We start from the raw sequence: 27,091 nt of genomic DNA, 5'->3' as shown, positions 1-27,091 counted from the left end.
CTACAATTTTGCGCTGGGCAAGCCGGTTTTCCCCTGCACCGCCCGGTCGACGATCTCCATTGCTTGGAACAGTTGGTAGTCATGCTGCTTGGGAGTGACAACCTGAACACTAAGCGGTGAATCCAGGTACACGCGGCGATCGACAGTCTTCTCGGTCCCTGCAGTAAATTATTAGCATCTAGATTCCACGAGAGCCCATTAACAATATCAGCACTTACATAGTTGTCGATTCGCCTTATCCCAGCTCCCAAGAACGGGCGCGTCCATCTCCCGTCCAAGTTCCAAATCCGACTCAACGAACGGTCGCACGGGAACGGTACCAGCTGGATAGTCCAGCAGAACAAACGTGGAGGTGTATCCCACAGCATTGTAGCGATCCATTTGTGGAACTGGATGCGGTGCGATCGGACAAATAATAGCATCGATGCGCCGGCCCTTATTGGATGAAGAAAGAGTCCACATCTTCAACATTTCCAACTCAATTTCAGCACGCTGAGCCTGTAACCGAGCTAGCTGATCGATGGTAAGAGCCTTTCCGCGCTTCATGCGACCCTGTAGCCAAGGTATAAGAGACTCGCCCATGCTCTCAATTTTATCTAGCATGCTCGACCCGTCATCAACGCCCATAAGACGGCCGGCCAGGCCCTGGCATTTTGGCAAGGCAGCCGGCAGAGGGACTTCGACAACTTCGACACCCGGCGTCCGGCGCAGCTGACTTGCTACCTCGTCCAGGATACGAGCAATCGGCGGCAGTGGTGTGACAAGGCCATCCGTTTTCAGGATGCCAATGGTGAAGTTGCGTGGGGGAGCCAGGGATTGGGGAACAGAAAAAGGTTGCCAGGAACCGGGGATGCAATCCTCGCCAAATAATTCAGCCCGGGGAACAATCTCCGCCATCACGGCTCCAAGATCCGCGACCGAGCGGGCCAAGGGGCCAGCCACGGGTTGCAGAGCAATCCGGCCTTTGCCCTCTAGTTGGCCGCTCTCCTGGCCACCATATGGAACACGACCGTTACTCGGCTTGAAGCCATAAATGCCTTGGCACATCGCTGGTACACGAATGCTGCCACCAATATCTGTGCCGAAGCCGACCATGGACCCTCGCATCGCAAGTAATGCGCCCTCGCCTCCAGTACTGCCTCCAGCAGTCCACTGCCGATTTATAGGATTGAGCGTTCGTCCAAAAAGATGGTTGCAACTGTCGAGAGTCCCCAGTGTCTGGGGGATGTTCGTCTTGGCGATGACGATGGCACCGAGAGATTGTAGCAGGTCCACAAGCGCTGCATTCCCTGAGGCAGGTTTGAATGCTAAGGCAGATAGCCCAATGCTTGAGTCAACTCCCTTCACGTTGAATGTATCCTTCACGGAAACCGGCAGACCATGCAGGGGTCCGACGGGTTTGCCCGTTTGCCGCAGTGTGTAATCCAGTTCTTGTGCGCGACGTAAGGCCCGATCGAATAGCGGTTCGGTGAGACAGCGTGTAAGTTGATGGGCGATGGCTGCCCTCTGTTTTTGAAATAGGTCAGCCGATTTGTTTTTCAGGATAAGTGCATTTGTCTCGAATTCTCACCTTACAGAATGCCCGGGTAACCTCCTCCGACTTCAATTGACCTTCTGTCATCGCAGAAACCAACCCCCGGACATCGTAGTTCTCTGTAATATCCAGTTCCTTTGGTGTGAGTATACCGCAAGTGCGAGGTATCTTCATCACGTTCACTCGGCCATATCGCTTTGGGCCTTCGGTAATAGAGTCCGCGGGTGAGAGCATGCCCTCAGGGATGAGCTCGGTAGGGAGTTGCCATTCGGAGGGGATGGAGGCAGCCAATTCGTTTTGCTTTCGCTGAGCGATTGCCACGTAAGGGGGCTGCTGGGATGCCATGATGGGTGACGGTGAAAGTGAAAGTTGAAGGTTGCGGAATGCAACATTGAAATAACACTGGCGGATGCGGGGAGTGCGGGGAATACCAGCCTCGGCCCAGGCGGAACTGCCGATTCGACTGAAGACGCCCATATTTGCGGGACTCGGACCCTTTGAACATGCTTATCGGAGTTTCATGATGAATTTGCATATAAAGTGGAGGTTAAAAGAAGTCTCTTGACTTGTATTTAAATTTTTTTTTTTAAAAAGTCGAGGAAGGAAAGCGGATATCATAGGAGAGCTTTTGTCTGTTTCGTCATTTACAATTATTTAAAACCGAGATACATCCCTTCCAAACAATCTGTTCAAAGTCCACCTGAATGCCACTCGGATCTTGTTGCGCCAACTGATGCTCATGGTGATGTACGCAGCGTTCCAAACTAACCGAGCCATCCGCCCGGTGATACCTTCGGGAAGATAACTTTTGCGCTTGTTGACATCGTGCATGTCGTGGGGGATCTGCATCAATGCCTTCTCACTTCCAATGTAGGCTAGTGTTCCCATGTTGCGGAATGAGAAGGGGGACGTGTGAGCCAGGTCATCCTTGTTCAGATGGGACGCGAGCCATTTGGCTTCTTGGAACGTTGCTTGGGCGGTTGCTGGGGGTGCACCAGTCTCGATCATACAATTATCCCCCCAGGGCAAAGACATCATTCAGTACAGCCGTATCTCCGGCATCGTTTTGTAACTGAACCCGCAGATGGCCATCGACGAGCAGCGCCCCCGTCTTTGGGACTTTCTTGAATTCCCAAGATTGCTCTGCAGATGTCGCACCAGAGCTTCGGTCCATTTTGAACACAGAGTCCTCGGGAAAGTCATTGACTTCATTCAGTGACCGGCTTACCAATTTGGTCATGGCATTGCCTGTTGCCCACACGCACATGCCGACGCCGACCTCTCCTTCCTCCTCGGTGGTGAGGGTTAAGCAGTGCTTTGGATCCATGTCATAAGGCGGAGGCGCACCGGGTGGACCCCAGCGTAAGCCCTTCACATGATGAGAGGTCTTTATGTCAATCCCTTCACTTTTCATCGTCTTCATCGCATACCGAGAAAGCGATTCATCGAACGTAGACAGTACCTTCGGCGCGACGTCGTAGAGGCTGAGCTTCGGAAGCCCTTGTAGGCCCGGGTAGAGCGCGATCATATCCTCGTAGATGAAGTCACGTAGCGAAGCTGTGAGCTCAGTGCCAGTTGGACCAGCACCAACAATGGCAAAATGAAGAAGCCACTTCTTCATATCCGTGGTTGTCGTCGGCAAAACGGCTAGCTCGAAACATTCGCGTAGACGGCGCTTCACCCGTTTGGCATCGCCAATATCCTTGAAGAACATTGCATTCTGTCGGACTCCCGGCGTACCAAAAGTGCGACTCACCGCGCCCACGGCGATGACCAGCTTATCATATGGAACTTCAAATGTTTCGCCTTTCTCCCACAGCCGGCGCGGTTGTATCGGCTGCTTGTCGCTAGCCTCCGGGCCCTCTTCGGTTTCTCTTTCATCTTCGTGGGTGCGCGGCGACTCTGTGACACCACTTTTCACCACTGTTGCTTCACATAATATAGTTTTCTTCTTGAGATCGACAGATCGAGCTGCGGCTTGGATGAAATCGACCTTGGCGCCAGGGTCTCGTACCGGTTCGACGATATTAGAGAAATCTAATGATCCGCTGGCCGTGTCTGTAAGGAGGGGAGTAAAAACGAAGTATGAACGAGGTGAGACGATGATTGGTGAGAAGTTTTTGGGTGATAGTCGGCGTGACATGGTATATCCGCCCCATCCGGATCCAAGAATGACAACGCGCTCTTTCTGGTCATCGGATTGATTACCAGCATCGGAGTGTTTAACTTGTGTCGCGAAACATCGTTCGAGGATTTTGCGTTTAGTCGACCCCAACTTATGTGGCTGGTGCGGCCTGCACAGAAGAGTATGCTGGGGAGAGACAACACCAGACCTGCTCATGGCGCGCACGGCGCCCAATCGAAGGGACATGGTTATTTGAGATGTTGGCTGTCAATTGAAATCACAGCTACATGGTGAGTCAAAAATCCAGGGAGTTTCCAGAGTATTAAAGCCCAGGGAACAATGTACTGGTTAAAGACTTCCGCTTACACATGGATGACGACTTCATGAAGGAAGGAGTCGGATCGGGATCGCAAACGAACCCTTCCGTGATGCTCCACCACAACCCAGTCCATCTCGGATTCTCGTGCTTCCGTGGCCATCTTATGGAGGTGTAGTTTTCCTTGATACCTCAAGGGGAATTACGGAACCCTTCGGGGCCATCGGTGAAGTGCGGGCTGCACGTGCCACTAGAGTCGATCGGGAGAATCAGGAGCTCTGAGCAGAGCATTGATTCTTCACATGGCTGGCTGGCATTCTCAGCTGATCAAAAATAAATCTATGGATATTGAAGTAAAGGAAGAATTGGAATGAGGGAGGGGCATTCTTCAAATACCCCATCGCAGGGAGTCATGTGATGCCGGTGCATGCCAGTGTGCAGATTAATTGGCATGCTCCACCATCAGGCCACTCCTCTAAGCCTATCAGGTTGAAGAATGCCAGGTGTGTAGTACTCGTATACTGTAACTGTACGAGTAGCAAATGTATTTGAACATTGTTAGACGTCAGATTTGAATCGAATAGCCTTTGTACCGCTCTTTCATGACAATTTGCCTAAACGTTGATTATGAACCTAATACCTGATGTTTCCGGGGTTGGGGCTTTGCTGACGGCAGTACTCCGTAGTGATTCCAAATCATCCGCTTAGGCGGGGGCTTGGCAGCATCAGCCTCCCATCTCAGCCCCAGGAAACAAAAAGCGGGAACGAGTCCATGGGAACAGTATTTCAAATTAAGTTGAGTTATAAATGTCCGAGTGTCCTTGGGTTAATGAGACCCAAGTTCTTCAAGTCGTCTGCAAACCCTTTGGCAGGACGCTGTTTGTGAATATACGAGATCTACTGTGCGGGTGGCGGCAACATGACAGACTTCAGACTTCGGAGGGCACACGCAAAATCTAGGGGTGGCTGCCTCAGATGCAAGCAGCAAAGAAAAAAGGCAAGCTAAATCTCACAAACAATGTGTTCTTCACAATGTTCTAACCAAGTCCCACAGTGCGACGAGGCGAAACCAAATTGCTCAAGATGCGCCAAAAAGGAATATACTTGCCAATATCAATACCTTAGCAATAGCTCAAGGACATCAGAAGACCATGAGTTAGATCATGTGTCAGCTCCCAAGCTACTATACCCTTACTCTCCGGATCCCTGTATTGCTGGGCCGGAGGGGCCCTTTGCGCTTTCGAGCGATCATCTTTCGGTCCCCGGATCTTCGCCCCGCGGTTCTTCTCCAACCTCCATGTCCTCTTCATCCCCAATTTTTAAAAGAAATGGAAAGATGATTCCAATGGGCTCAGAATCGCCTGGTAGCCTCGATGCGACAGAGCTCAGCCTCCTGGGCCGCTATCTTGCACACACGAGCCGAACTATTCCTTTCGATGATCTCGATCTCTACGCCCTTTCTGTGGGAATACCAAATCTTGCTTTCAATAGCAAGCCTGTAATGTCATCTTTGATAGCTTTGGCAGCAGCTTGCAAATCTCATGACATTGTTAACACAACGCAGACTCCTTTGGCGGACCAGACCGTCATGGAGGTTCAACGACTTCTTGAGCTTGCCGAAAACCATCACATGGCATCACTCCAGTACATACAAGAGGCAGTTACAAGCTCAAGTTGGTATGACAACGTCCTTGCAAACGCGGCATTGATGGTACTATACGCGTCTGCGAGCCACTCTATTCGAGTTCGACTTGCCGCCATTGCAAGACGAAGTGGGAAAGAATTGCCAAGTGATGTGCTTCCGCAACACTCACAGTGGATTACATTTACCCGTGCCGCTCACACAGCTGCTAGCGCAGTTCTCAGCGGGCTTTTGAATGCAGATATGAATCGAAATGTCACCATCAGCCCAACCGTGTTTACATCACCAGATCCGATATCGACTATCTTGACACCGCAGAGTGGTCCTTCCGAAAATACAAAAAGGCTATTCATGCCTTTAGTTACATCTACATACGGTCGAGCTCTTGAATCGCTGCGCAAAAAAGTGGAGTCCGTAGCACATTCTTTTAAAAGTCAAGAAGGTCTCAGACTCCACAATCTAGATCTCGACGCTTGCTTGAATACTCTACCAACACTTGAAAAGTGCGCATTTTCCGCTTTATCTGGAGAATTTACCAACGATAAATTAAATACATCCAATGATACACCCACAATATCTGGTGAATATTCTCGAGTCTCGCCTTGGGTTGCAAATTACATGCTCAGTGTCACCTCAATGACAGCCCCAAAGGCACTTCGGCGAACAATTATGTCCTTCTTGAATGAGGCACCGACCGAGTATCTCAATCTTGTTCAGTCGGTGCTCGATTCATCGTCTGTTGAGGCCTACACTGGGGATTGGGTGGCACGTGGTTCGCCCAAGGGTGAAATGCAGCCTCTCGATACAACACATATCCTAGCCATGGACATATTCGCCCACTGGTTGGTTCTAGTCATGTTATTGGATGGTGTGTGGTGGATTAGCGGTATTGGCCGATGGGAACTTGGCCAGATTGTGTCATTGATGAAAACTCAGGAACTGCTCAATCAACCTCCGGATACGAAGGAAACGTGGTGGCCGGAGAGCATGTACTTGGTCAATATGGAGTTGATGCCGGATACATAGAGCTACAAAATTTTCTTGTTGGTATTCCAATTCATGTGGTATATTTACTAGTATTATACAGAATAATGAACACGAAGTCGCTTAAGAGATCCATGGATACTACTAGTATGTCACGATGCAAACTTCAAGTTGAATGAAGCACGTCCCGAGGTCCTGATTACAACTTACTTGAACCTTGGAACTATTGAATATAATCAAGAATGTGACACATAGATTCATTTTCTGTTTACTACTTCGCTCCAATCTAACTAATTACCCACATAAAGTATCGCATCAAAATTCACTACATCCACTCCTCATCCGCAGTACCCAATTCATGCAGCAGTAGGGACCTCATAGGACCACTGCGGCTTCCCGGCCCATAAGACGAAGGAATTGGCAGTGAGCTGATAATATTCCTGGGGCATCAAACTTTCCAGATTGGACTTGACACAACCAGATCTGGCCAAAGGCTGGCTAGCGAATCGATCCTCGATCCAACGCAACCAGTTTTGTTTGCCGGCATTGATGACACCAAAGTGGTTCGCTTTCGGGATGTTCAGAAACTCCAAGTCATTCGGGTGGTTTTTACAAGTCTTATCCACTGTATTCTTCGTCATGTTGTATGTCACGACGGGATCATCCACTCCTTGTAAAACAAGCATCGGTCCCTTGAAATTCATATTTCCAGGGTTGGCAAGCTTCCCAAAGGCCTGAACAGACCAGGTCTCCTTCCAGTCAGGCTGGACTATCTCTTCTTCTGGACTCAACAAATAACTTGTCACTATCTGCGATCCCTCAACTTGGTTCGAAAGCTTGGTTCTTCTAGTGCCAAGCGGTGTCAGCCAGTCGCTGAGGTTGAAAGTCGGGAAGATCTGGTCGAGGTCTTTGCCAATCCACGCCAAAAAGGGCCCAATTCCAGCACCCAGTGAGAATATATCAGTTGGTGGAGCCATCGCTACAGTACCAAGATGATGTTTTATAACATCGTGGAACTTGTGATTCTTTCTAGCCAGAATTTCTGACAGGGTCCAGGCAACAGCGCCACCTTGACTGTGGCCCAAAACCACATAATCATCTGAAAGCTCTTTAGGAAATGACTCCTGGGCCGCTCTCAAAGCGTTGAGTGCGTCACCAGCACCGGCCTCGGAAGCAAAGTATTGATGTGGAATGAAGGTTCCGTCCCAAGAAGTGCTAACCCCAAGCCCGGCATAATCTGGAGCCACAACAGCGTAGCCAGCTTCAGCCAGAGTAAAAGGTACAAAGTTTTCGTAGAAAAGGCCACGATGCGTCGAGGGAGCTCCATCGGCATAGAAGCCAGAGGTTCCATGGGTCCATAGAACAACTGGTGCAGATGAAGCCGAAGCGTTGCGGCCGCCTCTGAAATTCTTTGGGTGGTGTGGCCAAAGGATGTAGGCCGAAGCAGGGATCAAGGTGCCATTGAGATTGGTGGTACTGTATATGATCCGAGACATAGCAGTCTTTGGAGGTATGGAGAAGGAAGAAGGATCGGTGAACTTTTGGAGCTTGATTGTTCTTCCGGACTCTGTGGGCCATTGATCTTTAGGCAAATTCTGGACATCATAGAATTCATCCTGATGTGCCCCGCCATTGGCAAGCTGGGACCTATCAAAATTGATGATGGTGTTGATTATGGCGCCAAAATCGGTTGTCAGGTTGCCCAATTTGAGCTGCTCAGCGCTAAGCTCGAAGCTGGAATTCCATCCTGTTGAATGTATTGCTGGAAGCGAAGTTGTATCTTGAGCCACGGCTAGCTTCAATGCAAAGGCCGAGATGGCGAGTCTTTGGAGACATATCATCATCGTCAATTTGGCGGTGATTGGCCACTGTCTTGAGGTATAGTGTGGTAGGAATTTTCTGTGTCTCTTAGAACTGCTTCGTCGCGGTACCCATGGATTTATACTCACCCATCTTGTGCCGTGGCTAAAACGAGTACGACAGATGATGCTCTTCCCAGCGGTAGTTACACTTGGTTAAGACATGGAGTGTGGAACCAAGCGTGTCGTGATCGTTGACCCTAAACCCCAACGTATTCGGAAGAATTTGCACACGCTGATGGGAACTGGACATAGATCTGGTGGCTTAGATCCTTTTGGGAATACGCTCATAGTGAGTAGCAGTGGGGACGGGGCGCAGATATGCCGACACGGAATCGCTGATTGTGAGGAGAGCAATAATTTCCACAGAAGTCGTATTATAAATACGCTCGAGCCAAGCCTCCCCCACAATACGACTGTCAATACGACATCCGCTCAGGCATATCGCTGGTACATAGCCCGCCCTAGTACCCACTTCTCGCGCTAGGGAACTAGCTTAACTGTCTGTATGGTTTGAAGCGTTAGTTAAACCTCTGTTCATCATTTATTTGTCATTGAAGTTGCTTCCCATTGAATCTAAACCCTAATCTGATGTTCTTGGCTGCGACATTATGAGCTATGGAGTAACCGCCAACATAGTCTATTAGTAAAAATTACTTTTTCCCACCCTATCATAACGTTTCATCACTTTCAGCCCTACTTAAAAACTACATCTATCGCATGAACCAAGTCTCTTGGCAAAGTTGAAATGATGGCTGAGCTTCGTAAACGCAAAACGACCTTGCCAAGCACTCCGCAAATGAGGCTCAGACTTGTTATCGAGCTGAACGAAATTTGGAATACTACACAACTCTGTTTCATTTTGAAGCATGATCTATGGTCGCTTTAGGTATATAAGAGTCCCGATCACCATCAGTTCATTAATCAACAAAATCGCCAGTCAAGCAAAACAACACCATCCTCATTATCATCATCTCCACCTGATCTTCGCTCCAGGATTTATCTCTAAATCAGCATGATTCTCCCCAACTCTGCTCTTCACTCTGCCCTTGCTGTTGCACTGGTTACTGCACTTCCGGCGAACGCAGCGCCGACACTTATGTCCCAGCGCTCAACGCCCGAACTCAGCTTGGCAGCTCAGCTACAACTTGCAGACACGTAAGTATTTTGAAATTCTGATTCAGTAGAATGAAACTAATTTGCTTAACTAGAACTGTCGAGCGTTATCAACTCCTTCCAAAGGATGAAGACTTTGTCTATGATTTTAGCAAGAGTCCAGATCTTCCTTTCGCCAATCGTAAGACCTTTCCAGCTCTAACCGGTTATGGAACTTCATTTAGTCTCTCTGCTCTTCCAGGTAATTCAGCTATCTTTCAATTAATCAGTATTATTAATACTGATTATTTGATCAGCATGCAGCATGAGCTTCGTTCACCTTCACCCTCGTGCTACCGAGCTTTTTGCTCTTACGTCTGGCCGTGTTCTCACAGAAATGGTGCCCGAGGGAAACATCCTTGATTCTGATAAGAAGCAACGCGTCATCCGCACCGAGCTCCACCCCGGAATGATGACCATCTTCCCGGCTGGTTCGTTCCACACACAGGTGAACCCAGATTGTGAGCCCGCCAACTTCACGGCAGCACTCACAGCTGAGGACTTTGGAATCTCCCTGGTCGCAGATCAAACATTCTCCTTCACTGATGACGTGATTGCCCGTACATTTGGTCAGAGTATTTCTGGCGAGGATATCGATCGTGTGAAGGATGCTATCCCAGGTGCTACTCTTATCAGGGTTGAGGAATGCCTGAGTAAATGTGGTATTCAGAAGCGTCAGGCTTGATCGATATAAAGGTGACCTTACTATCATTACTTAGAGCAAACTGTACTCCTATGCGCGGTTTTTATTTCCACTTTGTCTTGTGATTTTCTCGGGGGCGGGCGGCGGCAGGGGTGCATAGTATTATAATCGAAATGAATAGAGCAGTTTGTCGAAACACCTGGCACCAGACTACCCTATTATCGAAATTCAGAATTACTGTACATTCATGGAATACTTCCCTATAGTCGCCACAGCTGTGGCGTTTCGTGGCGCACGCGTAATCAACGCGGGGGTGAGTCATCCGCTCGGAGTTAAGGTCGACCCGATTCAAGCAGATCGCCCGAGCTCCCGTCGGGCTTTTGCCTCCCCGAGCTGCGTTTGTCGTCTAATCCTGCTAGTAGCTTCGCGAAGCTCACGGTGAATTACTCACATCTCGGACTCAACATCTCCGAGAACGAATCAGATCACTCCTTGGCCAAGGCAGCATGGTTGTACGTAGACCTATACCCGCGGTGGCTGACTGGGGGGGGTGACGAGGACTGCAGCTGCCTGAAGATGGATTAAAGTATATAAAGAACTTGTTTTTCGAACGGATTTTTGAATCATCAGATCATCCTACAATCTACCACAATACCTCTCCTTCATTTCATCTCTCAATACACCACTCCTCTACTAGATAAGAACTTCAAGTTGTCTATACTTAACTGGCATCCAAAATGGCCAATATCTACTATCTGAACAATCCACCCAATCCCCTTTGGGATTTTATGGGCACTTCGCTCGAGGACCATCCCTTCTTTGCTCCTCGCGGTCATCATCCTCACCCTCATCACCACCGTGATCACCACCGCCGCGGTCCATTCTGGGGATGGGGTGCCCAGCCTCAGAACGAACCCACTCGCGAGCCCGAAGCAAACCAGACTTCAGCACAAGAGTCCGATCCAACCCCGGGTCCTTCTACCGAACAAGAGAAGCGCAATACGGAGAAAGAAGCCGCGTCCTCTGGGTCCGACACTGAAACCTTTGGCCACTATGGTCGTTGTGGCGGTAAGAACAAGGGACGCGGTGGAAAAGGAAGACATGGCCATGGCCATCATCATAAAGGCTTCCATGGGCCCCCTCCTCCCGGTCCATATGGGTACCCAGGCCATCCCTTCTGGGCAGCTGGTCGTGGTCGCGGCCCTCGTCCCCACGGATGTCGCGGCGGTCGAGGAAGACACCACGGTGGAAATCCTCGATCCAACGCCGGGCCCCAGGGTCCAGGCTTCGACTTCTTGCGTGGACTCGCAGAACAGTTTGGCTTCCCAATCAACGAGCAAGCCGGCGAAGGTTCCGACTTTACGCCTCCTGTTGATGTATTTGACACTACCGCCAATTACATTGTGCACGTCTCTCTTCCCGGTGCAAAGAAAAATGACTTGAGCATCGACTATGATGCTGATGAGTCTGCTCTCCGCCTTGCAGGAGTTATCTATCGTCCCGGCATGACCGAAGACTTGCACGAGGCTCTTGTTATGGAGGAGCGAGCTCGCGAAGTCGGCGTCTTTGAACGTGAAGTCCGTTTGGGAAGTCGAGAGGCTCCGGCCGATATCTCTGTCGACGAAATTTCGGCAAAGCTCGAGGAGGGTGTCTTGGTAGTTACCTTGCCGAAGATTGTTCGTCAGCCTGAGCCGAAGAAAAAGGTTGTCGTTGAAGATGGCAACTCCTTGAATGAGAAAAGCCCTGCCTACACCTCCGAGCGAGCAAGTGTGACGATGACCCCCACTGAGTCCGAGGACGAAAGCGACGAAGATGAGGGCGAGACGAAGGAGTATGTGAAGATCCCCGTGGAGTAAGCGAGGATGATTTGGTCTGTCAATTTGGAGGATGATAATGGGAATTCCGGCGTTAGGACTCTGAATTTTTGCGGTTGATTTAGTTGCTTGATTTAAACAAGAATGAATCCCCACCCCTGAACAGGGGTGTACACCATAAAAATTTTTCTCTCCCTCATTCGTACTGCAGTAGATAATTGTAAGTAACAGGCATAGTCAACTCGCATAATACCATGTCATTACTTACTTCCATGTGGCCTTGTAGTTCGTGATCATGCCTGCCGTTGTCATTTTCCAAATACCCATCGCCTTGGCCACACCAACCACTCCCGGAATCCCGGGTGCATATTCTTCTCTATGTCCCCCAACAACTGACGACCCATGTCATCGATGTACCAAAATTTGTCGATTAATTTTAGCAGCACACAGTAGTGAGCAAGAAGAACCAGCGCTACGGGTTCGTGTGATTTCAGATCGTCGTGATACCGCTTCGTAAGCGGGTATGCCCACATGTAAACCATACCAGCTTCCAGATGTGGGCCGGCAAGTTCAATTTGACGGGCACATACTTTGAAAAAGTCCAAAGCAGTTTGATAATCTTTTGGTGGTCCGGAGTGATCCTGGGTAGCTGGCGTCGGCGGGTTGGTGGCATGGGTCTCCGAAAATTGATATTCATCGATAAAGTGCTGAAGGCTGGATATCTGGTCCCATATATCCGGGGGAAGTAATGACTGCGAGATAGTAGCAGGGCTGTGTATCAAAGTCAGCTATGCCGGAGCAAAACTCAACAAGATATCGACGTTCGACGTGGTGAATTAAAATCTCACCTCGGAATGAGCATCTCGTCCTCGAGAATTATGGAATTTACAAGAGGCGCAAGCTGTGTCTTCCGCAGAGATCTCAAGAATGACTGCATAATCTCTTGAAATCCTCTGATGCTTGCAAATAGTTCAGCCATATTATAGATTGGATCGGGCCAACGGTCAACACCTAGTCTGATTGGCACGGCTGAGAGGTGCACCGAGATCATGGAGGCGAAACAGAACACCGGTTGCCAGTTTTCCGGGTCAACTGGAGAAGCAACGAGTTCCCGAAATTCTTTCAGCCCTACCGCTAGATGATGGGCGCCTGCTTTGACGTACTTCACCTTCTGTGTAGGGTACAGATAGGCTTTATGCAGGGCTGCAATTGCCAAAATACCGTGCATCACATAACTGTTGGAGTAGCCTTCCATGGGAAAAACTACTCGCCAGACGTGACGAGCATCTTCTCGTCCAGTCATAGTGCTACAGGTCACCGAACAAAAGTGATGCATTAATTCCAGGTCAAGTCCCCAGTCTTCTGCATGTTGCGCGGAAGTTCCGGGTGTACTGGGAAAGACACCTATGATATCCCATCGATCTTCCGAGTCAAGTGCGATATCCGCGGATGTCATTCCCCAGGGAAATTCACCTCTGTCACCTCTATAGCTAGGCGTATTCGTCATTGCCTGCGACTGAGGATAGATATGCGGCTGAAAATGGGGCTGGGATTGAGTTGCAGGGGAGGCACTTGAGGCTGGGGTGTCCTCGTGTCCCTCCATCGGTCCGGCATAGCTACACGGAATGCCATGTTTGGAACAGTTGGTACAAGGATACCGCTCATCGCACTATATAGAAGGTTAACTCGGGGCGCGGGGGCCAAGTAAAATGCAGCGAGAATAAAAACCTTTAATCGCCGCGTCTTGCATTCGGGGCAGCCATTACGGGACTTTCGATGCGACCTACGCGGGCCCATTCTTAAATCTGATTAGTAGCAGAATATCGCTTATAGCAGCCGGACCCGGGCTCGAAGTGAGGGGGAACGAGTGCAAGATAAATGAATTCGAATTCGAATACGGATCCGGATACGGATGCGAACTCGCGGATACGCGGCTCCACTTGGACCGTTAGTTCGATCGCAAGATGCCGATGCCCGCTGTCAACACCATTTAAAGAGTTTTTTGCCTGGAAGAAATGCTATTTTAAGGTCCTTTTATCTGCATAAATGGAATCTCATATTAATTCTAATATCCCCTTATCCAATCTAAGTTAAACGGCCGTGGGATTCGCACAATATTAAAACCGCCGCCTGGTCGTGGTGGATCCGGGTCTTCGATCCCAGCACTTGGCGCGCTTGGAAGACTGGGGCTATGGCTATAGAAATGGGTAATAGGTTGTGAATTGTTTCTGGCGCATAAAACCCCTGGTTTGCCCCTCAGATCTCATCGTTATCATTATCGTCAAAAAAAAACTAAGTGCTCAACCGTGAAAATGTATGCCGGCAATCTTTACGGCTATACACCCACTCTCGCTGGAGGTGTCATCTTCACCCTCCTCTTCCTCGCAACAACTGGCTTTCATATATTCCAGCTTACCAAGGCGAGATGTTGGTACTTCATTCCCTTTGTGATAGGAGGTATCTGTAAGTGATTCCCTTCCAACAATGACTTGGAACTGTTTTCAACTCTTCGGTCTTTTGGCTTTGTCAAAAAGAGGAAACTTAACTACAAACGCCGACGCTGACACAATTCAATAGTCCAAGTGATAGGATACATCTGTCGACTTGCCGCACGCAATAGTCTCGACTCCGTCACCCTCTACGCCCTCCAATCCGTCCTCATCCTCCTCGCACCCCCTCTCTATGCCGCATCAATTTACATGGTCCTCGGCCGAACAGTCACCTACCTCCAGGCCGAGCCTCTCAGCCTCGTCCGAGTAAACTGGATGACCAAGATTTTCGTCGCAGGCGACGTATTCTCATTCTTAATGCAATCAGCCGGTGGAGGTATGATGGCCATCAAGGACACCCACACGCGCGAAACGGGATCCAATATCGTGATTGGTGGCCTGGTCATCCAGCTCTTATTCTTTGGCTTTTTCGTCGTCACTGCGGCGGTCTTCCATATGCGTATCAATCGTCAACCGACATCCAAGTCTCAGTCCGATCGGGATATGACTCGCTCGCAGGGCTGGAGGCAACGGAATTGGGTCACTGTGTTGTTGGCTCTGTACATTGTTAGTATCCTTATTCTCATTCGGTGCATTTTCCGCTTGATTGAATATAAGGGTGGCTTCAATGGGTATCTCATGACTCATGAGGTGTATATGTACATCTTTGATGCGGTTTTGATGTTCATCGCTATGGTTGTGATGAATGTCTACCACCCTGCCGTCATTCTGGGAGATGGTAAGGCTGGGAGACTTCATTCGGCTTATTCGGAGGAAGTCCAGATGTACAGTGGATGATTACTATGTCCGAGTCCGAATCTTGTTTCAATTTCTCACATATTCATGCGGTTTTTCATTATATTACTACTACTAGCATAGACGGGATATCCATCTCCTTTTTCCCCTTCCCTTCCCTTCCAACTATACGGGCGCGGCCCAAACAAATCAAATCAAATCAAGAGAAAAAGTGACAAATTTTGATCGTATCTCATAACATCATGAATAGGGCCTGTAGTCCACGCTCCTCCGTACCTCAAAGCTTTTCCGAATAGTTCCATTCGGCATTCCAGTGTAGATATCAGGTCGTCTGGAGGCACTAGTTCCACGCGTGGATACAGGCAACAAGCTAGGCGCGTAATCAAGTTCTCCACTTCGACAGGTCCGCGCAATACTGAGGATCTTTTCAATTTCCAGCGCCTGCATTTGCCCATCGCCACGGTCAGCCGGTGGTTTCGGCTTCTTTTTTCGAAGAGAGAGCCAATTCCAACCGTGCTTACTTCCCATGCGAAAGAAGTCTCCGATATCATCGACAGTGAGTGCAACCCAGATAAGCGGGATGGAAATCGCGAAGCCAATTCCAAATGTGTATTTCGCGACATAGGTGAGATTCAAATTTTCGAATTGCTTCAAATTGATGGTGAATATGGACGCGATGAACGATAATGGCAAGAAGATAATGGTGACAATTGTAAAAACCATAATTGTCTTGCTCTGGCGGGTGGTACCGGCTGCTTGGTCGCGGGCAAAGCGGGCTTCGAATGCGTTGGCATGTTTCTGCTTCAGGTCTAGCAGGTCTGTGATGGAATGGTAAATGCGCTCGGCTTGCTTGTCCATGCGATCGAGATCTTTCAGATGCATGTCAATCATGCGTTGCTGGTCTTTGAACCGTTTTTTCACATCGTACTGAGAGCGGTGCTGCCCGTGGTATATCTCGCAGATGACTTCCTGGAAGTCTGATAGGACGTGTTTCTGGTGCTCCAGAACAGTGCGAATCATGTTCAGCTCATCACGGATATCTTTGGTCTCTGCTAGAAGGTCAGTCTCTTCGCCGATATCTAACAGCCTGTCAACGAAAAGCGGCTGTCCGTCATCGTAGTAGTCCTGGTCGATACAATCTTCGTCACCTTCTTGAAACCTGTCGGCCGACTTTTCAGTGAAAGGGTTTAGCTTGCGATGGCTCTTCAGCCAGTAGGATGCCTGTGCAGAGGCATGATTGAAGCGGTTGAAGAGAAGAGTCTCTTTGTCTGTGGCTATACCGATGGAAGATTCAAACATGTCCAAGAATTGATACTCGTCGTCTCCTAAACGGTGGCGGTCGAATACTCCGGAGCATCGGTTGGTAATGGTAATGGCAAGGTCGTACACCGATTTAACGGGTTCGCGGGTTTTGGAATTTATGTCTTCAATGATTCCATCCAGAACATTCAACGGGTCATTCTTTGGCTGATCCCATCGCTGGGGGAAGCTGGTAACAATCAAATTTGTTCCCAAGATCCACATCCATAGCTGATCAACCATGAAGATTTTCGGATCCGTCTCTGGGCCTTCTCGACCAGGCCCTTTGGTTTGATATCGATATACCACCTGGTCTTGGTCACGACTCTGAGTATCGATATTTGGATAGAAGAATTGGTCCAGTGTTCGACGAACGTGGAGGGAAGATGCCGATGATGAGAGGTGCGCATCCATCAGCATTTCATCACGGGTCCGAGTCTTTCTCAACGCGCGTGGCTGAAGATTCAGCAGCTGCGCACGCTGAATGGCTTTGAGCATTCTTTCTCGCCGTTCGGCGGTCTCAAAGTGCAGATAAGGCATGAACACGTTAACATTACAGGCAGGGATGGAGCCTTGGTGATCTCTGCATAGTGATGATGCGACGAGAGATGAGCGCGCTTGTTTATCACTCGGCCCCCACGGTGACTTGCTCTTTGATTCGGTCTTGGGAGTACCGGGGTTGCTGTTCGTCTTGCTGCTTTTGTTCTTCTTTGCCTTCTTGCCTGGAGTGGCCTCATCGGGATAAGAATCAGAACGGTCGGATTTGCCATTTGACGCCTTCTGCTTTCGGAGAATAGAGCTGTTATCTGCAATGCTCGATTGTCCGGCATCAGAGTGTTCATCTTGCTTTTCCTCTTCCCTCCGACGGAACACCGTACGGGGTGTATTATGGCACAATGGCCGCATGAAGTGCGAGTGAATCTTCTGGCCTCGATGTTGATAATTAAAAGACTTCTCTAATCCTTTGAAGCCATCCACATCGTGTGCACCCTCCTCGATGAAACTTTTCGTGAGCAAAGCCTCCACCCAAGCCATGTTGTTTGCAGGCAGATGAATCCAACGAAAATCCGTTGCTCGGCTATCAGCGGGTATGGTCGTCACTGCTTGCTTGCGCGGGTTCTCAGAATCTCGTCCGTAGAGCAAATTATACACCGACATGCGCTTTACGCGATTTTCGTTGTGGAAGTTTCCGAAGTCGACAACTGTCGCATCAAACGCGGCGCTCGCATCTCGCACATCCTCCGAGAGGGACTCGACGTTATTAAACGGCGCCAAGAGAAGAACGATATCCCTTCTTTTACACTGCGCTGCACGCAGAAATGGAGTACTGCCAAAGGTATCGCGAACCCGCCTTTTCAAGTCCGGGCGTTCCAGCAGGCATTCTACAACTTCGCGATGGCCACCTTGAGCCGCAAGATGAAGCGGCGTCACTCCATTAAGAAGCTGGCTATTGATGTGTGCCTTCTCACGCAAGAGAATTCGCACAATTTCCACACAACCCTTATCGCAAGCATTATGAAGCGGCGTCCAACCACCATCACTACAGGCGTTGACAGCCGCCTCGTGTTGCAAGAGTAGCTGCACGATATCCACGCGGTCATGCGCAGTCGCAATATGCAGAGCGGTCTTCCCTCGTAGCTCGGTCGCATCAATCTCGGCTTTGGGACCATCTGGTCTTGTCAGGAGTAACTTCGCAAGACCCCAATTGCCCGTCGCGCAAGCCCAATGCAACGGTGTCCGGCCCAGTTCATCTTGGCCGTCCACACCGTCAATCTGACAATCAGTGCGCAATAACAGCGAAATGATCTCGTTGTTCCAGCCCCATTTCTGCTCTTTATCCGCCGCTAGATTGTGCAAGACGTTACGCTTGCGGTGGTCGCGCGCATTCACATTCGCGCCTCGCATAATCAACAGCTGCAACACATCCGCGTGGTTCTTCCAAGCAGCAGTCATCAGCGCCGTACGCCCCTCTTTATCCGTACTATCAGACGAAGCGCCATGGTCGAGAAGGAGTCGCACGATCTGGTAGTGGTCACGCTCAACGGCGCGGAGGAGCGGCGAAAGACGGTTTCCCGCGACATCGGTTTTGGCACCACATTGCAGGAGAAATTCTGTCGCGGTGACGCAGCCCCGTTCGGCGCTGCGCATCACTGCGATCCGCAGGAAGTTCTCATTGAATTGCCCATATTCCTTGGCGAGGCCGATGACCTTTTGTAGCGAGTTGGCGTCGTCGTGCTCCGCGGCCCGTAGCAGACGCGGCTCCAGCCTCTCGTGGCCGTCGCTTGTCATGCTGGATGACCGAGGCATGATAGTGGGGGAGGATCGGGGTGATATTCGGTGGGTTCGAGGGCAGGTTAATCCATGGTTTGATGCTTGTTGCGCAGGAATGCTTGGCCCTTTCTTGAGCAGGACTTCCCCGAATATGCGGAGCGGGAGGTGGGCGGTGCAGCAAAGTTTAGTATTAGCAAGTTTCGATGGCGACAGAGACTCGAGAACTTTGGGGGCGCTGGGGGCGCTGGCATTATTTAGGGGAAAGATCTGCGGCAAGATAATCGACGTCTCTCCCCTGATCCAGGGAGAAGATTGCACATTGGCAGATGGGCGCGGTGGCGGCTCGGCCTCGTATTGCCCTCTGCCCTCTTTTGGATGCACTAAGTGGGACAGGCAAGGCTAGCCGCCGTCTGACGATACCTGCAAGAATGGAATAAATGCAATAGATATAGAAAGCAACATTTGGTTGTTGACAACTCTAAGTTGCCGAGTGTAGATCGAGGTTCCATGGTTCCCATGTGGAAATGGGAACCTTAGGCGTTGGAGTTTAATTTGGGTATACCCCGTGGCAGGACTCAACAGTAGCATAAAGAGCACCTCTTTCGCAGTTCGTTTGTGAATAAGGCGATGTCCTTTAGCATCATTCAAGATTTACAGATTTACGGATTCTAATTGGTACCGATCCGACTACTTAATGTGAGGTGCATGACGTAGGAACACAGAATTATCAAGTCACTGGAGGCACTCAAGATGCAGATATTAAATCTTTATTTTCTATGGGGTCTCCAAGTAAAGGAGTTGAAAAAAAAAATTACGAGAATCAGGGGGGGAATCCAGCAGAGAAACAGGAGAGAGAAAAAAATGAAAAGGAAAAATGACCACATGAAAAGACAAGACAACGCAATTCCTCCATCTCTGGAGATGCTCATGCTTGAGATGCTAATAATTATGATGAACCGGTGCGATATCCTCCATGCTTCCCTCATGTGAATTAGATGGTTGCTTTTTGTTCCCTTGGATTCCCTGTGCAACACGCCGTTCCATCCCAATGCGGTCATCAAAACAAAGATGCGCCTATCAACAAGCCCAAAGAAAATAAAGATAGTGGTATTCTGGAAGGCCGAAAATTTTGAGGTCGGCAATATGTGAAGGTATACAAGCCTCAGAAGGCAAAGTTGATCTAGCGCTTCTTCTTGTTCTTGTCGGGAACTTCACGCAGGATGTCGTCGAAGCTCATGTTGGGGTTGAAGCGACTAATGGGGCGAGCAGGAGGCTCAATGGGAGCGATGCCTGCCGGCAACGGCAGTGCTTCAAGGCCGGGATAGATAGAGTGTCGGTGCTCGGCCCGGTTCGCAGCAGCGGGAGATCGGGTGCGCGGGATTGCTGGGGGTGGCGGGGTGAGACCGCCATGAACGCCCAGCGCGGATCCGGGCTGCGGGTCTGAAGAAGATCCGGCCGAGGACTGCTGGGCCGGGTAGGGCGAGGAGATGGACGATTCGTTTTCTTCGTATGCATCTTCGACATTGGGTGGCGGGAGGAGAGCACCAGCTTCGGCCCATTGCTCGGCAAGTTGCCAGCAGTGGCTACGACGGTAGACGCCTTCCACACCATTAATCACCACGTCGGAGGGGAGACTGACCACACCGGCACCACCGGCAACACCGAACCAGCTGCGAGCAGTCTTGGTGTCGTTTTGGATCCAAGGTGCACCACCACGGGGTGCGATACAGAGGAAGTATTCAACTCCCTGGTTGAACTGGACCTCGGGGACATCCACGGTCAGCATAGGCATAGACTGAATGACGGAGTAGAGGAAGATCCACTGGCCACAACGCATATCGACCAAATCGTCGACAGTCTTGCCGTGGGCGCAGCGTCGCTCGTACTTCATGAACTCTTCGATGAACTGAGTGCTGCGAATGCTCTCTCGTGTATAGGAGCCCATCAGGACGGCGTTGATATCAGAATTCTTCAGCTTCTTCCCGCGTTGCTTGGCCTCTTTCTTGGCGTCGAGGGGCTTTCGGTGCAGAGGCTGCAGATTAGGCATCTGCGGGATATCGAAGGGGATGGGCGGGAGGACGGGTGGAGTACTGCGATCGTATTCACTGAGCACCTGGCGAACAGCGCGGACGGTCACATCCTTGTAGTCAGTGGACTTGGCGTCACCACCCGCACCAGATAAATCGATCGTACGAGTCGTAAGGTCGGTGCGATCGACCAACATGTCGTAGAGATCACAGAAGTCCCGATACAAGTCCAGCAGCAGTTGACGGTTCAGGCCGCTTTCTTCAAACTCATTCTTCTTGGAGCGAGCCTTGGGTGGCCAAGAGCCATACTTGGTGCGGTAGAAGCTCATGGTGAAACGACGGAAGTCAAGGAAGGCGGATTTCCAGATTTTGAAGCGCACGACCTTGCTTTCGACTGAGGTGGTGGAGTTTGCGATACCAGAGAAGACCGAAGGGAAATCAAAGTCTTCCAGCTTTCCGTAGAGGCCGCGTAGACGGGAGTCCAGGTCGATGAAACCACGCTCCAGGCGCTTTTGGGTAATCGGGTGGATAAATGTGAATTTAGGGCTTCGAAGCTGCTTGATCTCATCCAGCTTGCCAACACCGTGTACAAATCCCTCGACATACAGAGGGTAGTAGCGCAGTCTCTCGCCAAGGACGATGGCCTCAATAGTCTTCTCGCGACTCTTACGAACATCGGCCAGGCGCAGTTCATCGCAGTAGTTGCTAAAGCTCGAAGTGGCAGTCTCACCAAAGTTCGATCCGTCCAGGTTGCTGAATTCGAAGCGTGCGAGGAGGACGGCGACGTCCATGAAAATACTGAAAAGGGTGGCTGATTTGGGACTGGCGATGAGGGACTGGCCGAGGAGAAAAGCAAACAAGTTGCGGAAGAGAAGCAAAGTCTCTGTATCCTCCTGGGTGAGGCGGCAACTCAGATTCGAGACATCACTGTTCAGCGGGATCGGCAGATAAAGATGCAGCTCTTGATCTTCATCCGGCACATCATCCATGAATGCCATTCGCTGGCTGCCTGAGCTATCATTATCGTTGTCCGCCAACCGGTCCTGCGGTGTCAAGGGGGGCGATATCGGGTTACCGAGGGATAGCGAACGGGTGGGTTGTTCGAGGCCATTGGATTTCGAGTCGGCTCCGCGGCAGAGATGGTTCAGAGAAGGGGATTCAGCGAAGACTGTGGAATCGACCTTGAATGAGGCCGGGCGGCCCGTGTTCTGAGGGAACAAATAGACGTATGTATCTCCTTGCTCATTCCAGAGTTCCGAGACCTAAGTTGGGCTGTTAGCAATCGATTCGTGGACACCTCCAGTTTGATTCCCCCCTCCCCTGTCTTTCGAGACGTACCTGTTCACCTCTGGACAAGGGACCCATATCATAAACCACCTTCTGATCCAGTCCAGCGATCCACGCTCCTGGGAGCATTGGCGGGGGCACCCGTCTGTCCATTGAACCCGCCCGCGACCGAGCTCCCATTCCCGGCATCCAACTCCGACGTTTTGATGGCGTGCTCGGGCGGGAGTCTGGCGTGGAACCCGGGATGGCCAACCCAGCGGAACTGGAGGGGCGGCTCATGTTCATATCCCGACCCCTGCTGCCGGGACGATCGATGGGCGAACTCGGGGCACTGGCGGCCAAATCATGGTTGACGGCGAGCAAGGATGGTGGTGGTGGGAGGTCGAATGGCTCCGGATGGGGGACTGTCCTCGGTTCCGAAGAATAGAGAGCATTGGGAGTTGAGACATGACGAGTCGGGCGGGAGCTGCTTCGTCGCCGGCGGTCCTGCGAAAAGTCGGATGGAGAGTTTAAACCTGGAGAAGGAGCTGGAGGCCCGTTGGAGTTCTGCTCCTTATGAGAACCCAAGGAGAAGAGAGAAGAGATGCGCTTCGCCGATTTAACGGGAGCCGACAACATCGTTGCAGATGTCGGGAGGGGGGGAGGGGGAGAAGTGATGATTAGGGATAGGGATTGGAGAGGGGAAGAGAGTTTGAGGGAAACTGAGGCCCAGCGGAACAGGGAACGAACAGCGAGGAAGTTAGGCCCTGCGACACATAGGAAGAAGAATGAAGAATGGGGGGGAGAAGTGGCAGGTGGCAGTGGCAGATGATGGGGGGGCAACTGGGTAGAGAGAGGAACACAAGGGGAGGTTGCGGGAATGGATCGGCAGGAGGGATGTGCTAAAAAGAATGGCCGGGAGAAACGGCCGGTGGAATGGAGTGAAGATGAGAGGTGAGAGGTGAGGGGGGAGGTGAAAGAGGAAAGTTGGATCAGGGGAAGTTGTCGTTTCAGGAGAAGAATAAAAAAGAGATATGGGTTTGCCGTTTGATTTTATTGAATTTTTTTTTTCTCTTGAACTGATGAATGGAAAAAAGGCGACCTTTCTGGGGCTAGCGGGGGGGGGCTTTCGATCCGGTTCTCCCATGCCAATTATAGCTCACTTCAGTTCATGCCGGTGGGACCGGTTTAGTTACTGTAGTTACTGTAGTTAACTACTGTACGAGTAGATAGTTAATAGACAGAATACTGTATTTATTATTTAGCCATTCTGTAGACTCTATACTCTGTAGACTATCCCCTATTCCCCCCTATTCCCTCTCTTGCAAAACACTATCTATGCAGACTTGGGCACTGGCATGCAGGGCAGAACAATAATCCAAAATAGATCGGGGTTGACCCGTCTAAAATCTGCCTGCCCGCCAGCCTGCCAGCCGCGCCCGCTGCACAAAAAAGCATAATCCAATGAACAACGGCCCAGATGCCACGCTTTCTATTACTAGCCATCGATGAAGTCTTGGAAGGATAATGAAATAGTTAGCCTTGCAAAGTTTACAAATAAATATATGCCAGTACTGGTATACTATAGTACAGAATATATTCAGGTGCATACCTAATAGACGATATGCTCAAGCATAGCCCCAAGCTGAAATATATGCAAGAAATATATTGTAGGCACACACTCAATTGTAAACTGGGAACATGGTACATCTACTATTAGCAGTAGTTACTGCCTACGCACACTGCTCTAGCAACCTTGGTACTATAACTCCTTGCCTAGACAAAACAACCACGGTTCCAAGCTTCCTCTCAGGAACTTTCCAGGAGATTTCCAATCGTGATTGATCGGACCCTCTCTTGCTTGTTCTCTGGTTCCGCTCTCGCTTCCACCCCTCGCCCAATCTTCGGTTCCGACCTCCGCCTAGTGGGCTTGTTGTCTCTGATTGACGTTATCCATTTCCTCCATCTACTCCATCTGCTCCATTTATTCCATTGCTTTCATTGCTTCCTTCCCCCCCCCCCCAAATCCATCATGGCTGTGCCCACCGAACCCGTCGACCTGTTTACTGGCTGGCCTAACCCCGCGCTCCTTCCCGCCCCCGATCTACTTCGCTCCGCCACTGCTGTCCTGACCGACCCCTCCATCGCCAACCCGGCCCTACTGTATGGTCCTGATGAAGGTTCGGAGTCTCTTCGTGTCCACATTGCGCAGTGGCTGGAGGCCTTTTATCGCCCCCACTCCCCGATTACGCCTCGCCGCATATGCATCACGGGCGGGGCGAGTCAGAGCCTCGCCTGCATCCTCCACGTCTTCACCGATCCATTGTACACACGGAATGCCTTCATGGTCGACCCAACTTACCATCTAGCGGGTCGAATGTTTGATGATGCAGGCTTTGCAGATCGTACGCGCCGAATTCCCGAGGATGATGGAGGCATCGACTTGGATTATCTCGAAAGCGCTTTGCGTACGGCCGAAGCCAAGGCTGAGGCTGAAGGAAACTTGGACCCGGTACTACTTAGCAACATGACAGCTGCAACTTGAACCACTTGCATGCCACCGAACCCCTCGAACTCCGAACTGACTCGTGATGGAAATAGAAAATCAAGCCACCGCGACCCTGGCGAAAGATCTACAAATATGTCATTTATGCCATCCCCACCTTTTCCAACCCCGCCACGAAGATTATGTCTCTGGGCCACCGCGAGCAGCTCGTTCGCCTCGCCCGGAAATATGATGCATTACTGATCACAGATGATGTCTATGATTTCTTACAGTGGTCGGCGACGCCGGACGAGGAATTGTCAATTCCCAATCAGGCATGCGTCCCTCGCTTGGTGGACGTAGAGCGCTACCTCGATGGCGGCCCTATCGATGAATGGGGTCATACCATCAGTAATGGTAGCTTCAGTAAGCTCCTTGGACCAGGGGCCCGCACTGGCTGGGTCGAAGCATCGGAGAAGGTTGCGTATGGAGCATCGCAGGTGTAAGTCCTCACGATTCTTGCGTGGTCCCTTTGGTCTATCACTTTCGAGACCTTGCCGATCCCATGGGCAACGTACATAGGCTGACGTGCGATATCGCTTTTAGAGGCTGCTCTCGCTCCGGTGGTGCCCCCAGCCACCTGTGTTCCACCATTATCGATCAGCTGCTGCCTTCGGGGTTTCTGGAGAAGCATATCCGTGAAGTCTTGCAGCCAGCCTATGCGGAGCGGTACCACTTGTTGCTATCGGCCGTCCAGGAGCACCTGGTACCACTAGGTGTAACAGTGGCCCAGGCTTCAACGAACGTGGCTGGCGGGTATTTCATGTGGATCACCCTACCCTCTCCCCTGCGCGCTGTAGACATTGTGGCGCAGGCGCAGACAGAAGAGAAGCTGCGTTTAGCTCCCGGTACTCTTTTCCAGGTACAGGGTGATCCCAACGGTTCAAGCGACCGATTTGCTAGCCAGATCCGACTCTGTTTTGCATGGGCAGAGCCGCGTCACCTGACTGAGGGAGTGCGTAGGCTTTCACGCGTACTGGAGCGGGCACTCAAATGAGCTTTACTGCTCTGAGACGCCACATTTGCCCGATTCAGTTGTACGGACCGTGCCGGGCTGCCGGGCCACTGGGACGCGCGGCAGTACGCACAACCAAAGGCAACCATAATTTTCATGCATCTCAGTAAATATATAGGACCGGGCTCACCGGAACACGAAGATACAGCATAGAAGTGCAACATATTTTCTTCCGCCACGGTGGCACTGCCGGTCAATTTAGATGACCTAAAGAGAAGCATTCTAGTTATATTCAAACTTACGACTTCCCAGGTACTCTAGTCATTGTTTACACATTCATTTGTGGAACATTGGAAAAACCGCGGTCTTGGATTAGTCACGATTGTGGAGATCCTTGGAAAACAGCAAGCTTCAAGTTTCTACTACATCCAACTCCAGCCAGAGGTGAGATTAAGACTACCCAGGTCCTCACAACTGATAAGCCCTGGCATTACTCTGATCATAGCCCTTTCATTGGCTCGGAATAGCTCGGTAGATCCTCGCATGAAGCCTGCGTGCTAACCGACACCAGCCAGGACTAACCTCCACCAATGCGGGTCACCTCCTTCAGGGGCAAAGCTTGGCCGCGTGTGGCTCTTTAAATCCTCGCCTGTGCTGTCAGGGCGGGATTTTTATCCCGGCAGATTCCAGAAGAATTAGCGCGAACACGGATCTATCGCTGTCGCCATCGTCATTAGGAATGTCTCTCTCAATGGCTTGTCACGCCTGGAATGTGTCTCCATAACAACGACATGCTTGGCTCATGGGGTGGCTCCGCGGGGCTTCAGGACCAACGGCAGCCGGCACGTACCCCTCGTGATAACTAAAGCCTGACCCATCTAAGCGGTATGATTGAACTGCCCGGTTACAGTTGCGCCGGGGAAGAGGGTGTTTCTACTAAGGCCTAGACAGGGCGCACAGGTCAATTCCCTCTCGCGGAACGGTTTAGACCTGTCCATCTGTCCATCACAATAATCAGACAGGACGAAGGGCTCCACCAAGGGCAGCTTTAGAGGAGGACGAGGAGGACGAGGAGGGGGCAACGCGCTCTGCCCATCCCATACCGAAGCATGTCACTCGTCCCACATCCCGTACATAATTCCCCTGGCGACTCGACCTGGAAATGACAACCGGTCATCCCTAGAGGCAGCGGACGCGACACCTTCCTCCCATGCGACGAGAAAAATCCAAGATGAAAGGAATGGACGATCTAGCATACCCTGTTTATTATTTCTTGGGAGGGCGAGTAAAACGGTATATAGCATGTAGAACCCCGATCCACGCCCGTGTGAGGACCCTTTTTGCACCTTTGCTTTGACTTAGACCCTACAATTGGGTATTTTTGTCATTTTGAGCATCCTTGCAACCTTTG

The 27,091-nt window shown here is 50.7% G+C and overlaps 11 protein-coding genes across 11 annotated transcripts; 5 read left to right on the top strand and 6 right to left on the bottom strand.

Moving 5' to 3' along the window:
• On the bottom strand, positions 1-2,011 carry N7481_009720 (putative general amidase; the record flags this gene model as incomplete). The annotated part of the gene is made up of 3 exons (XM_057268939.1): positions 1-158; positions 219-1,506; positions 1,571-2,011. The coding sequence occupies 3 exons, from the start codon at positions 2,009-2,011 to the stop codon at positions 1-3; spliced, it is 1,887 nt and encodes a 628-aa protein (XP_057119616.1).
• A 177-nt stretch (positions 2,012-2,188) lies between these two features.
• Positions 2,189-4,138, bottom strand: N7481_009719 (putative pyridine nucleotide-disulfide oxidoreductase; the record flags this gene model as incomplete). The annotated part of the gene is made up of 3 exons (XM_057268938.1): positions 2,189-2,533; positions 2,580-3,923; positions 4,079-4,138. 3 exons carry the CDS (start codon positions 4,136-4,138, stop codon positions 2,189-2,191), a joined length of 1,749 nt encoding a protein of 582 aa, XP_057119615.1.
• Positions 4,139-5,320: 1,182 nt separating this feature from the next.
• On the top strand, positions 5,321-6,643 carry N7481_009718 (C6 transcription factor; the record flags this gene model as incomplete). Its single annotated transcript, XM_057268937.1, has 1 exon — positions 5,321-6,643. The coding sequence occupies one exon, from the start codon at positions 5,321-5,323 to the stop codon at positions 6,641-6,643; it is 1,323 nt and encodes a 440-aa protein (XP_057119614.1).
• Positions 6,644-6,957: 314 nt separating this feature from the next.
• N7481_009717 (putative secretory lipase) lies at positions 6,958-8,445 on the bottom strand (the record flags this gene model as incomplete). The annotated part of the gene is made up of 1 exon (XM_057268936.1): positions 6,958-8,445. One exon carries the CDS (start codon positions 8,443-8,445, stop codon positions 6,958-6,960), a length of 1,488 nt encoding a protein of 495 aa, XP_057119613.1.
• A 1,030-nt stretch (positions 8,446-9,475) lies between these two features.
• Positions 9,476-10,300, top strand: N7481_009716 (germin family protein; the record flags this gene model as incomplete). The annotated part of the gene is made up of 3 exons (XM_057268935.1): positions 9,476-9,618; positions 9,672-9,817; positions 9,873-10,300. The coding sequence occupies 3 exons, from the start codon at positions 9,476-9,478 to the stop codon at positions 10,298-10,300; spliced, it is 717 nt and encodes a 238-aa protein (XP_057119612.1).
• A 695-nt stretch (positions 10,301-10,995) lies between these two features.
• N7481_009715 (Hsp20/alpha crystallin family protein) lies at positions 10,996-12,114 on the top strand (the record flags this gene model as incomplete). The annotated part of the gene is made up of 1 exon (XM_057268934.1): positions 10,996-12,114. One exon carries the CDS (start codon positions 10,996-10,998, stop codon positions 12,112-12,114), a length of 1,119 nt encoding a protein of 372 aa, XP_057119611.1.
• Positions 12,115-12,380: 266 nt separating this feature from the next.
• On the bottom strand, positions 12,381-13,869 carry N7481_009714 (Zn(II)2Cys6 transcription factor domain-containing protein; the record flags this gene model as incomplete). The annotated part of the gene is made up of 3 exons (XM_057268933.1): positions 12,381-12,843; positions 12,921-13,741; positions 13,801-13,869. 3 exons carry the CDS (start codon positions 13,867-13,869, stop codon positions 12,381-12,383), a joined length of 1,353 nt encoding a protein of 450 aa, XP_057119610.1.
• A 515-nt stretch (positions 13,870-14,384) lies between these two features.
• Positions 14,385-15,359, top strand: N7481_009713 (RTA1 domain-containing protein; the record flags this gene model as incomplete). Its single annotated transcript, XM_057268932.1, has 2 exons — positions 14,385-14,535; positions 14,650-15,359. 2 exons carry the CDS (start codon positions 14,385-14,387, stop codon positions 15,357-15,359), a joined length of 861 nt encoding a protein of 286 aa, XP_057119609.1.
• A 198-nt stretch (positions 15,360-15,557) lies between these two features.
• N7481_009712 (ankyrin repeat protein) lies at positions 15,558-18,923 on the bottom strand (the record flags this gene model as incomplete). The annotated part of the gene is made up of 1 exon (XM_057268931.1): positions 15,558-18,923. One exon carries the CDS (start codon positions 18,921-18,923, stop codon positions 15,558-15,560), a length of 3,366 nt encoding a protein of 1,121 aa, XP_057119608.1.
• Positions 18,924-20,067: 1,144 nt separating this feature from the next.
• Positions 20,068-22,819, bottom strand: N7481_009711 (uncharacterized protein; the record flags this gene model as incomplete). The annotated part of the gene is made up of 2 exons (XM_057268930.1): positions 20,068-22,176; positions 22,253-22,819. 2 exons carry the CDS (start codon positions 22,817-22,819, stop codon positions 20,068-20,070), a joined length of 2,676 nt encoding a protein of 891 aa, XP_057119607.1.
• Positions 22,820-24,212: 1,393 nt separating this feature from the next.
• On the top strand, positions 24,213-25,722 carry N7481_009710 (aminotransferase-like domain-containing protein; the record flags this gene model as incomplete). The annotated part of the gene is made up of 3 exons (XM_057268929.1): positions 24,213-24,692; positions 24,782-25,167; positions 25,272-25,722. The coding sequence occupies 3 exons, from the start codon at positions 24,213-24,215 to the stop codon at positions 25,720-25,722; spliced, it is 1,317 nt and encodes a 438-aa protein (XP_057119606.1).
• Between the last annotated feature and the right edge of the window lie 1,369 nt (positions 25,723-27,091).

Source organism: Penicillium waksmanii (genome assembly GCF_028829765.1).
Source record: "Penicillium waksmanii strain IBT 27052 chromosome Unknown utg000008l:1.0-5622682.0:1.0-5626561.0, whole genome shotgun sequence".
Taxonomy (NCBI): Eukaryota; Fungi; Ascomycota; class Eurotiomycetes; order Eurotiales; family Aspergillaceae; genus Penicillium; species Penicillium waksmanii.
Note: the sequence above shows the minus strand (reverse complement) of the source record. Positions and strands in the feature narration are given on the sequence as shown.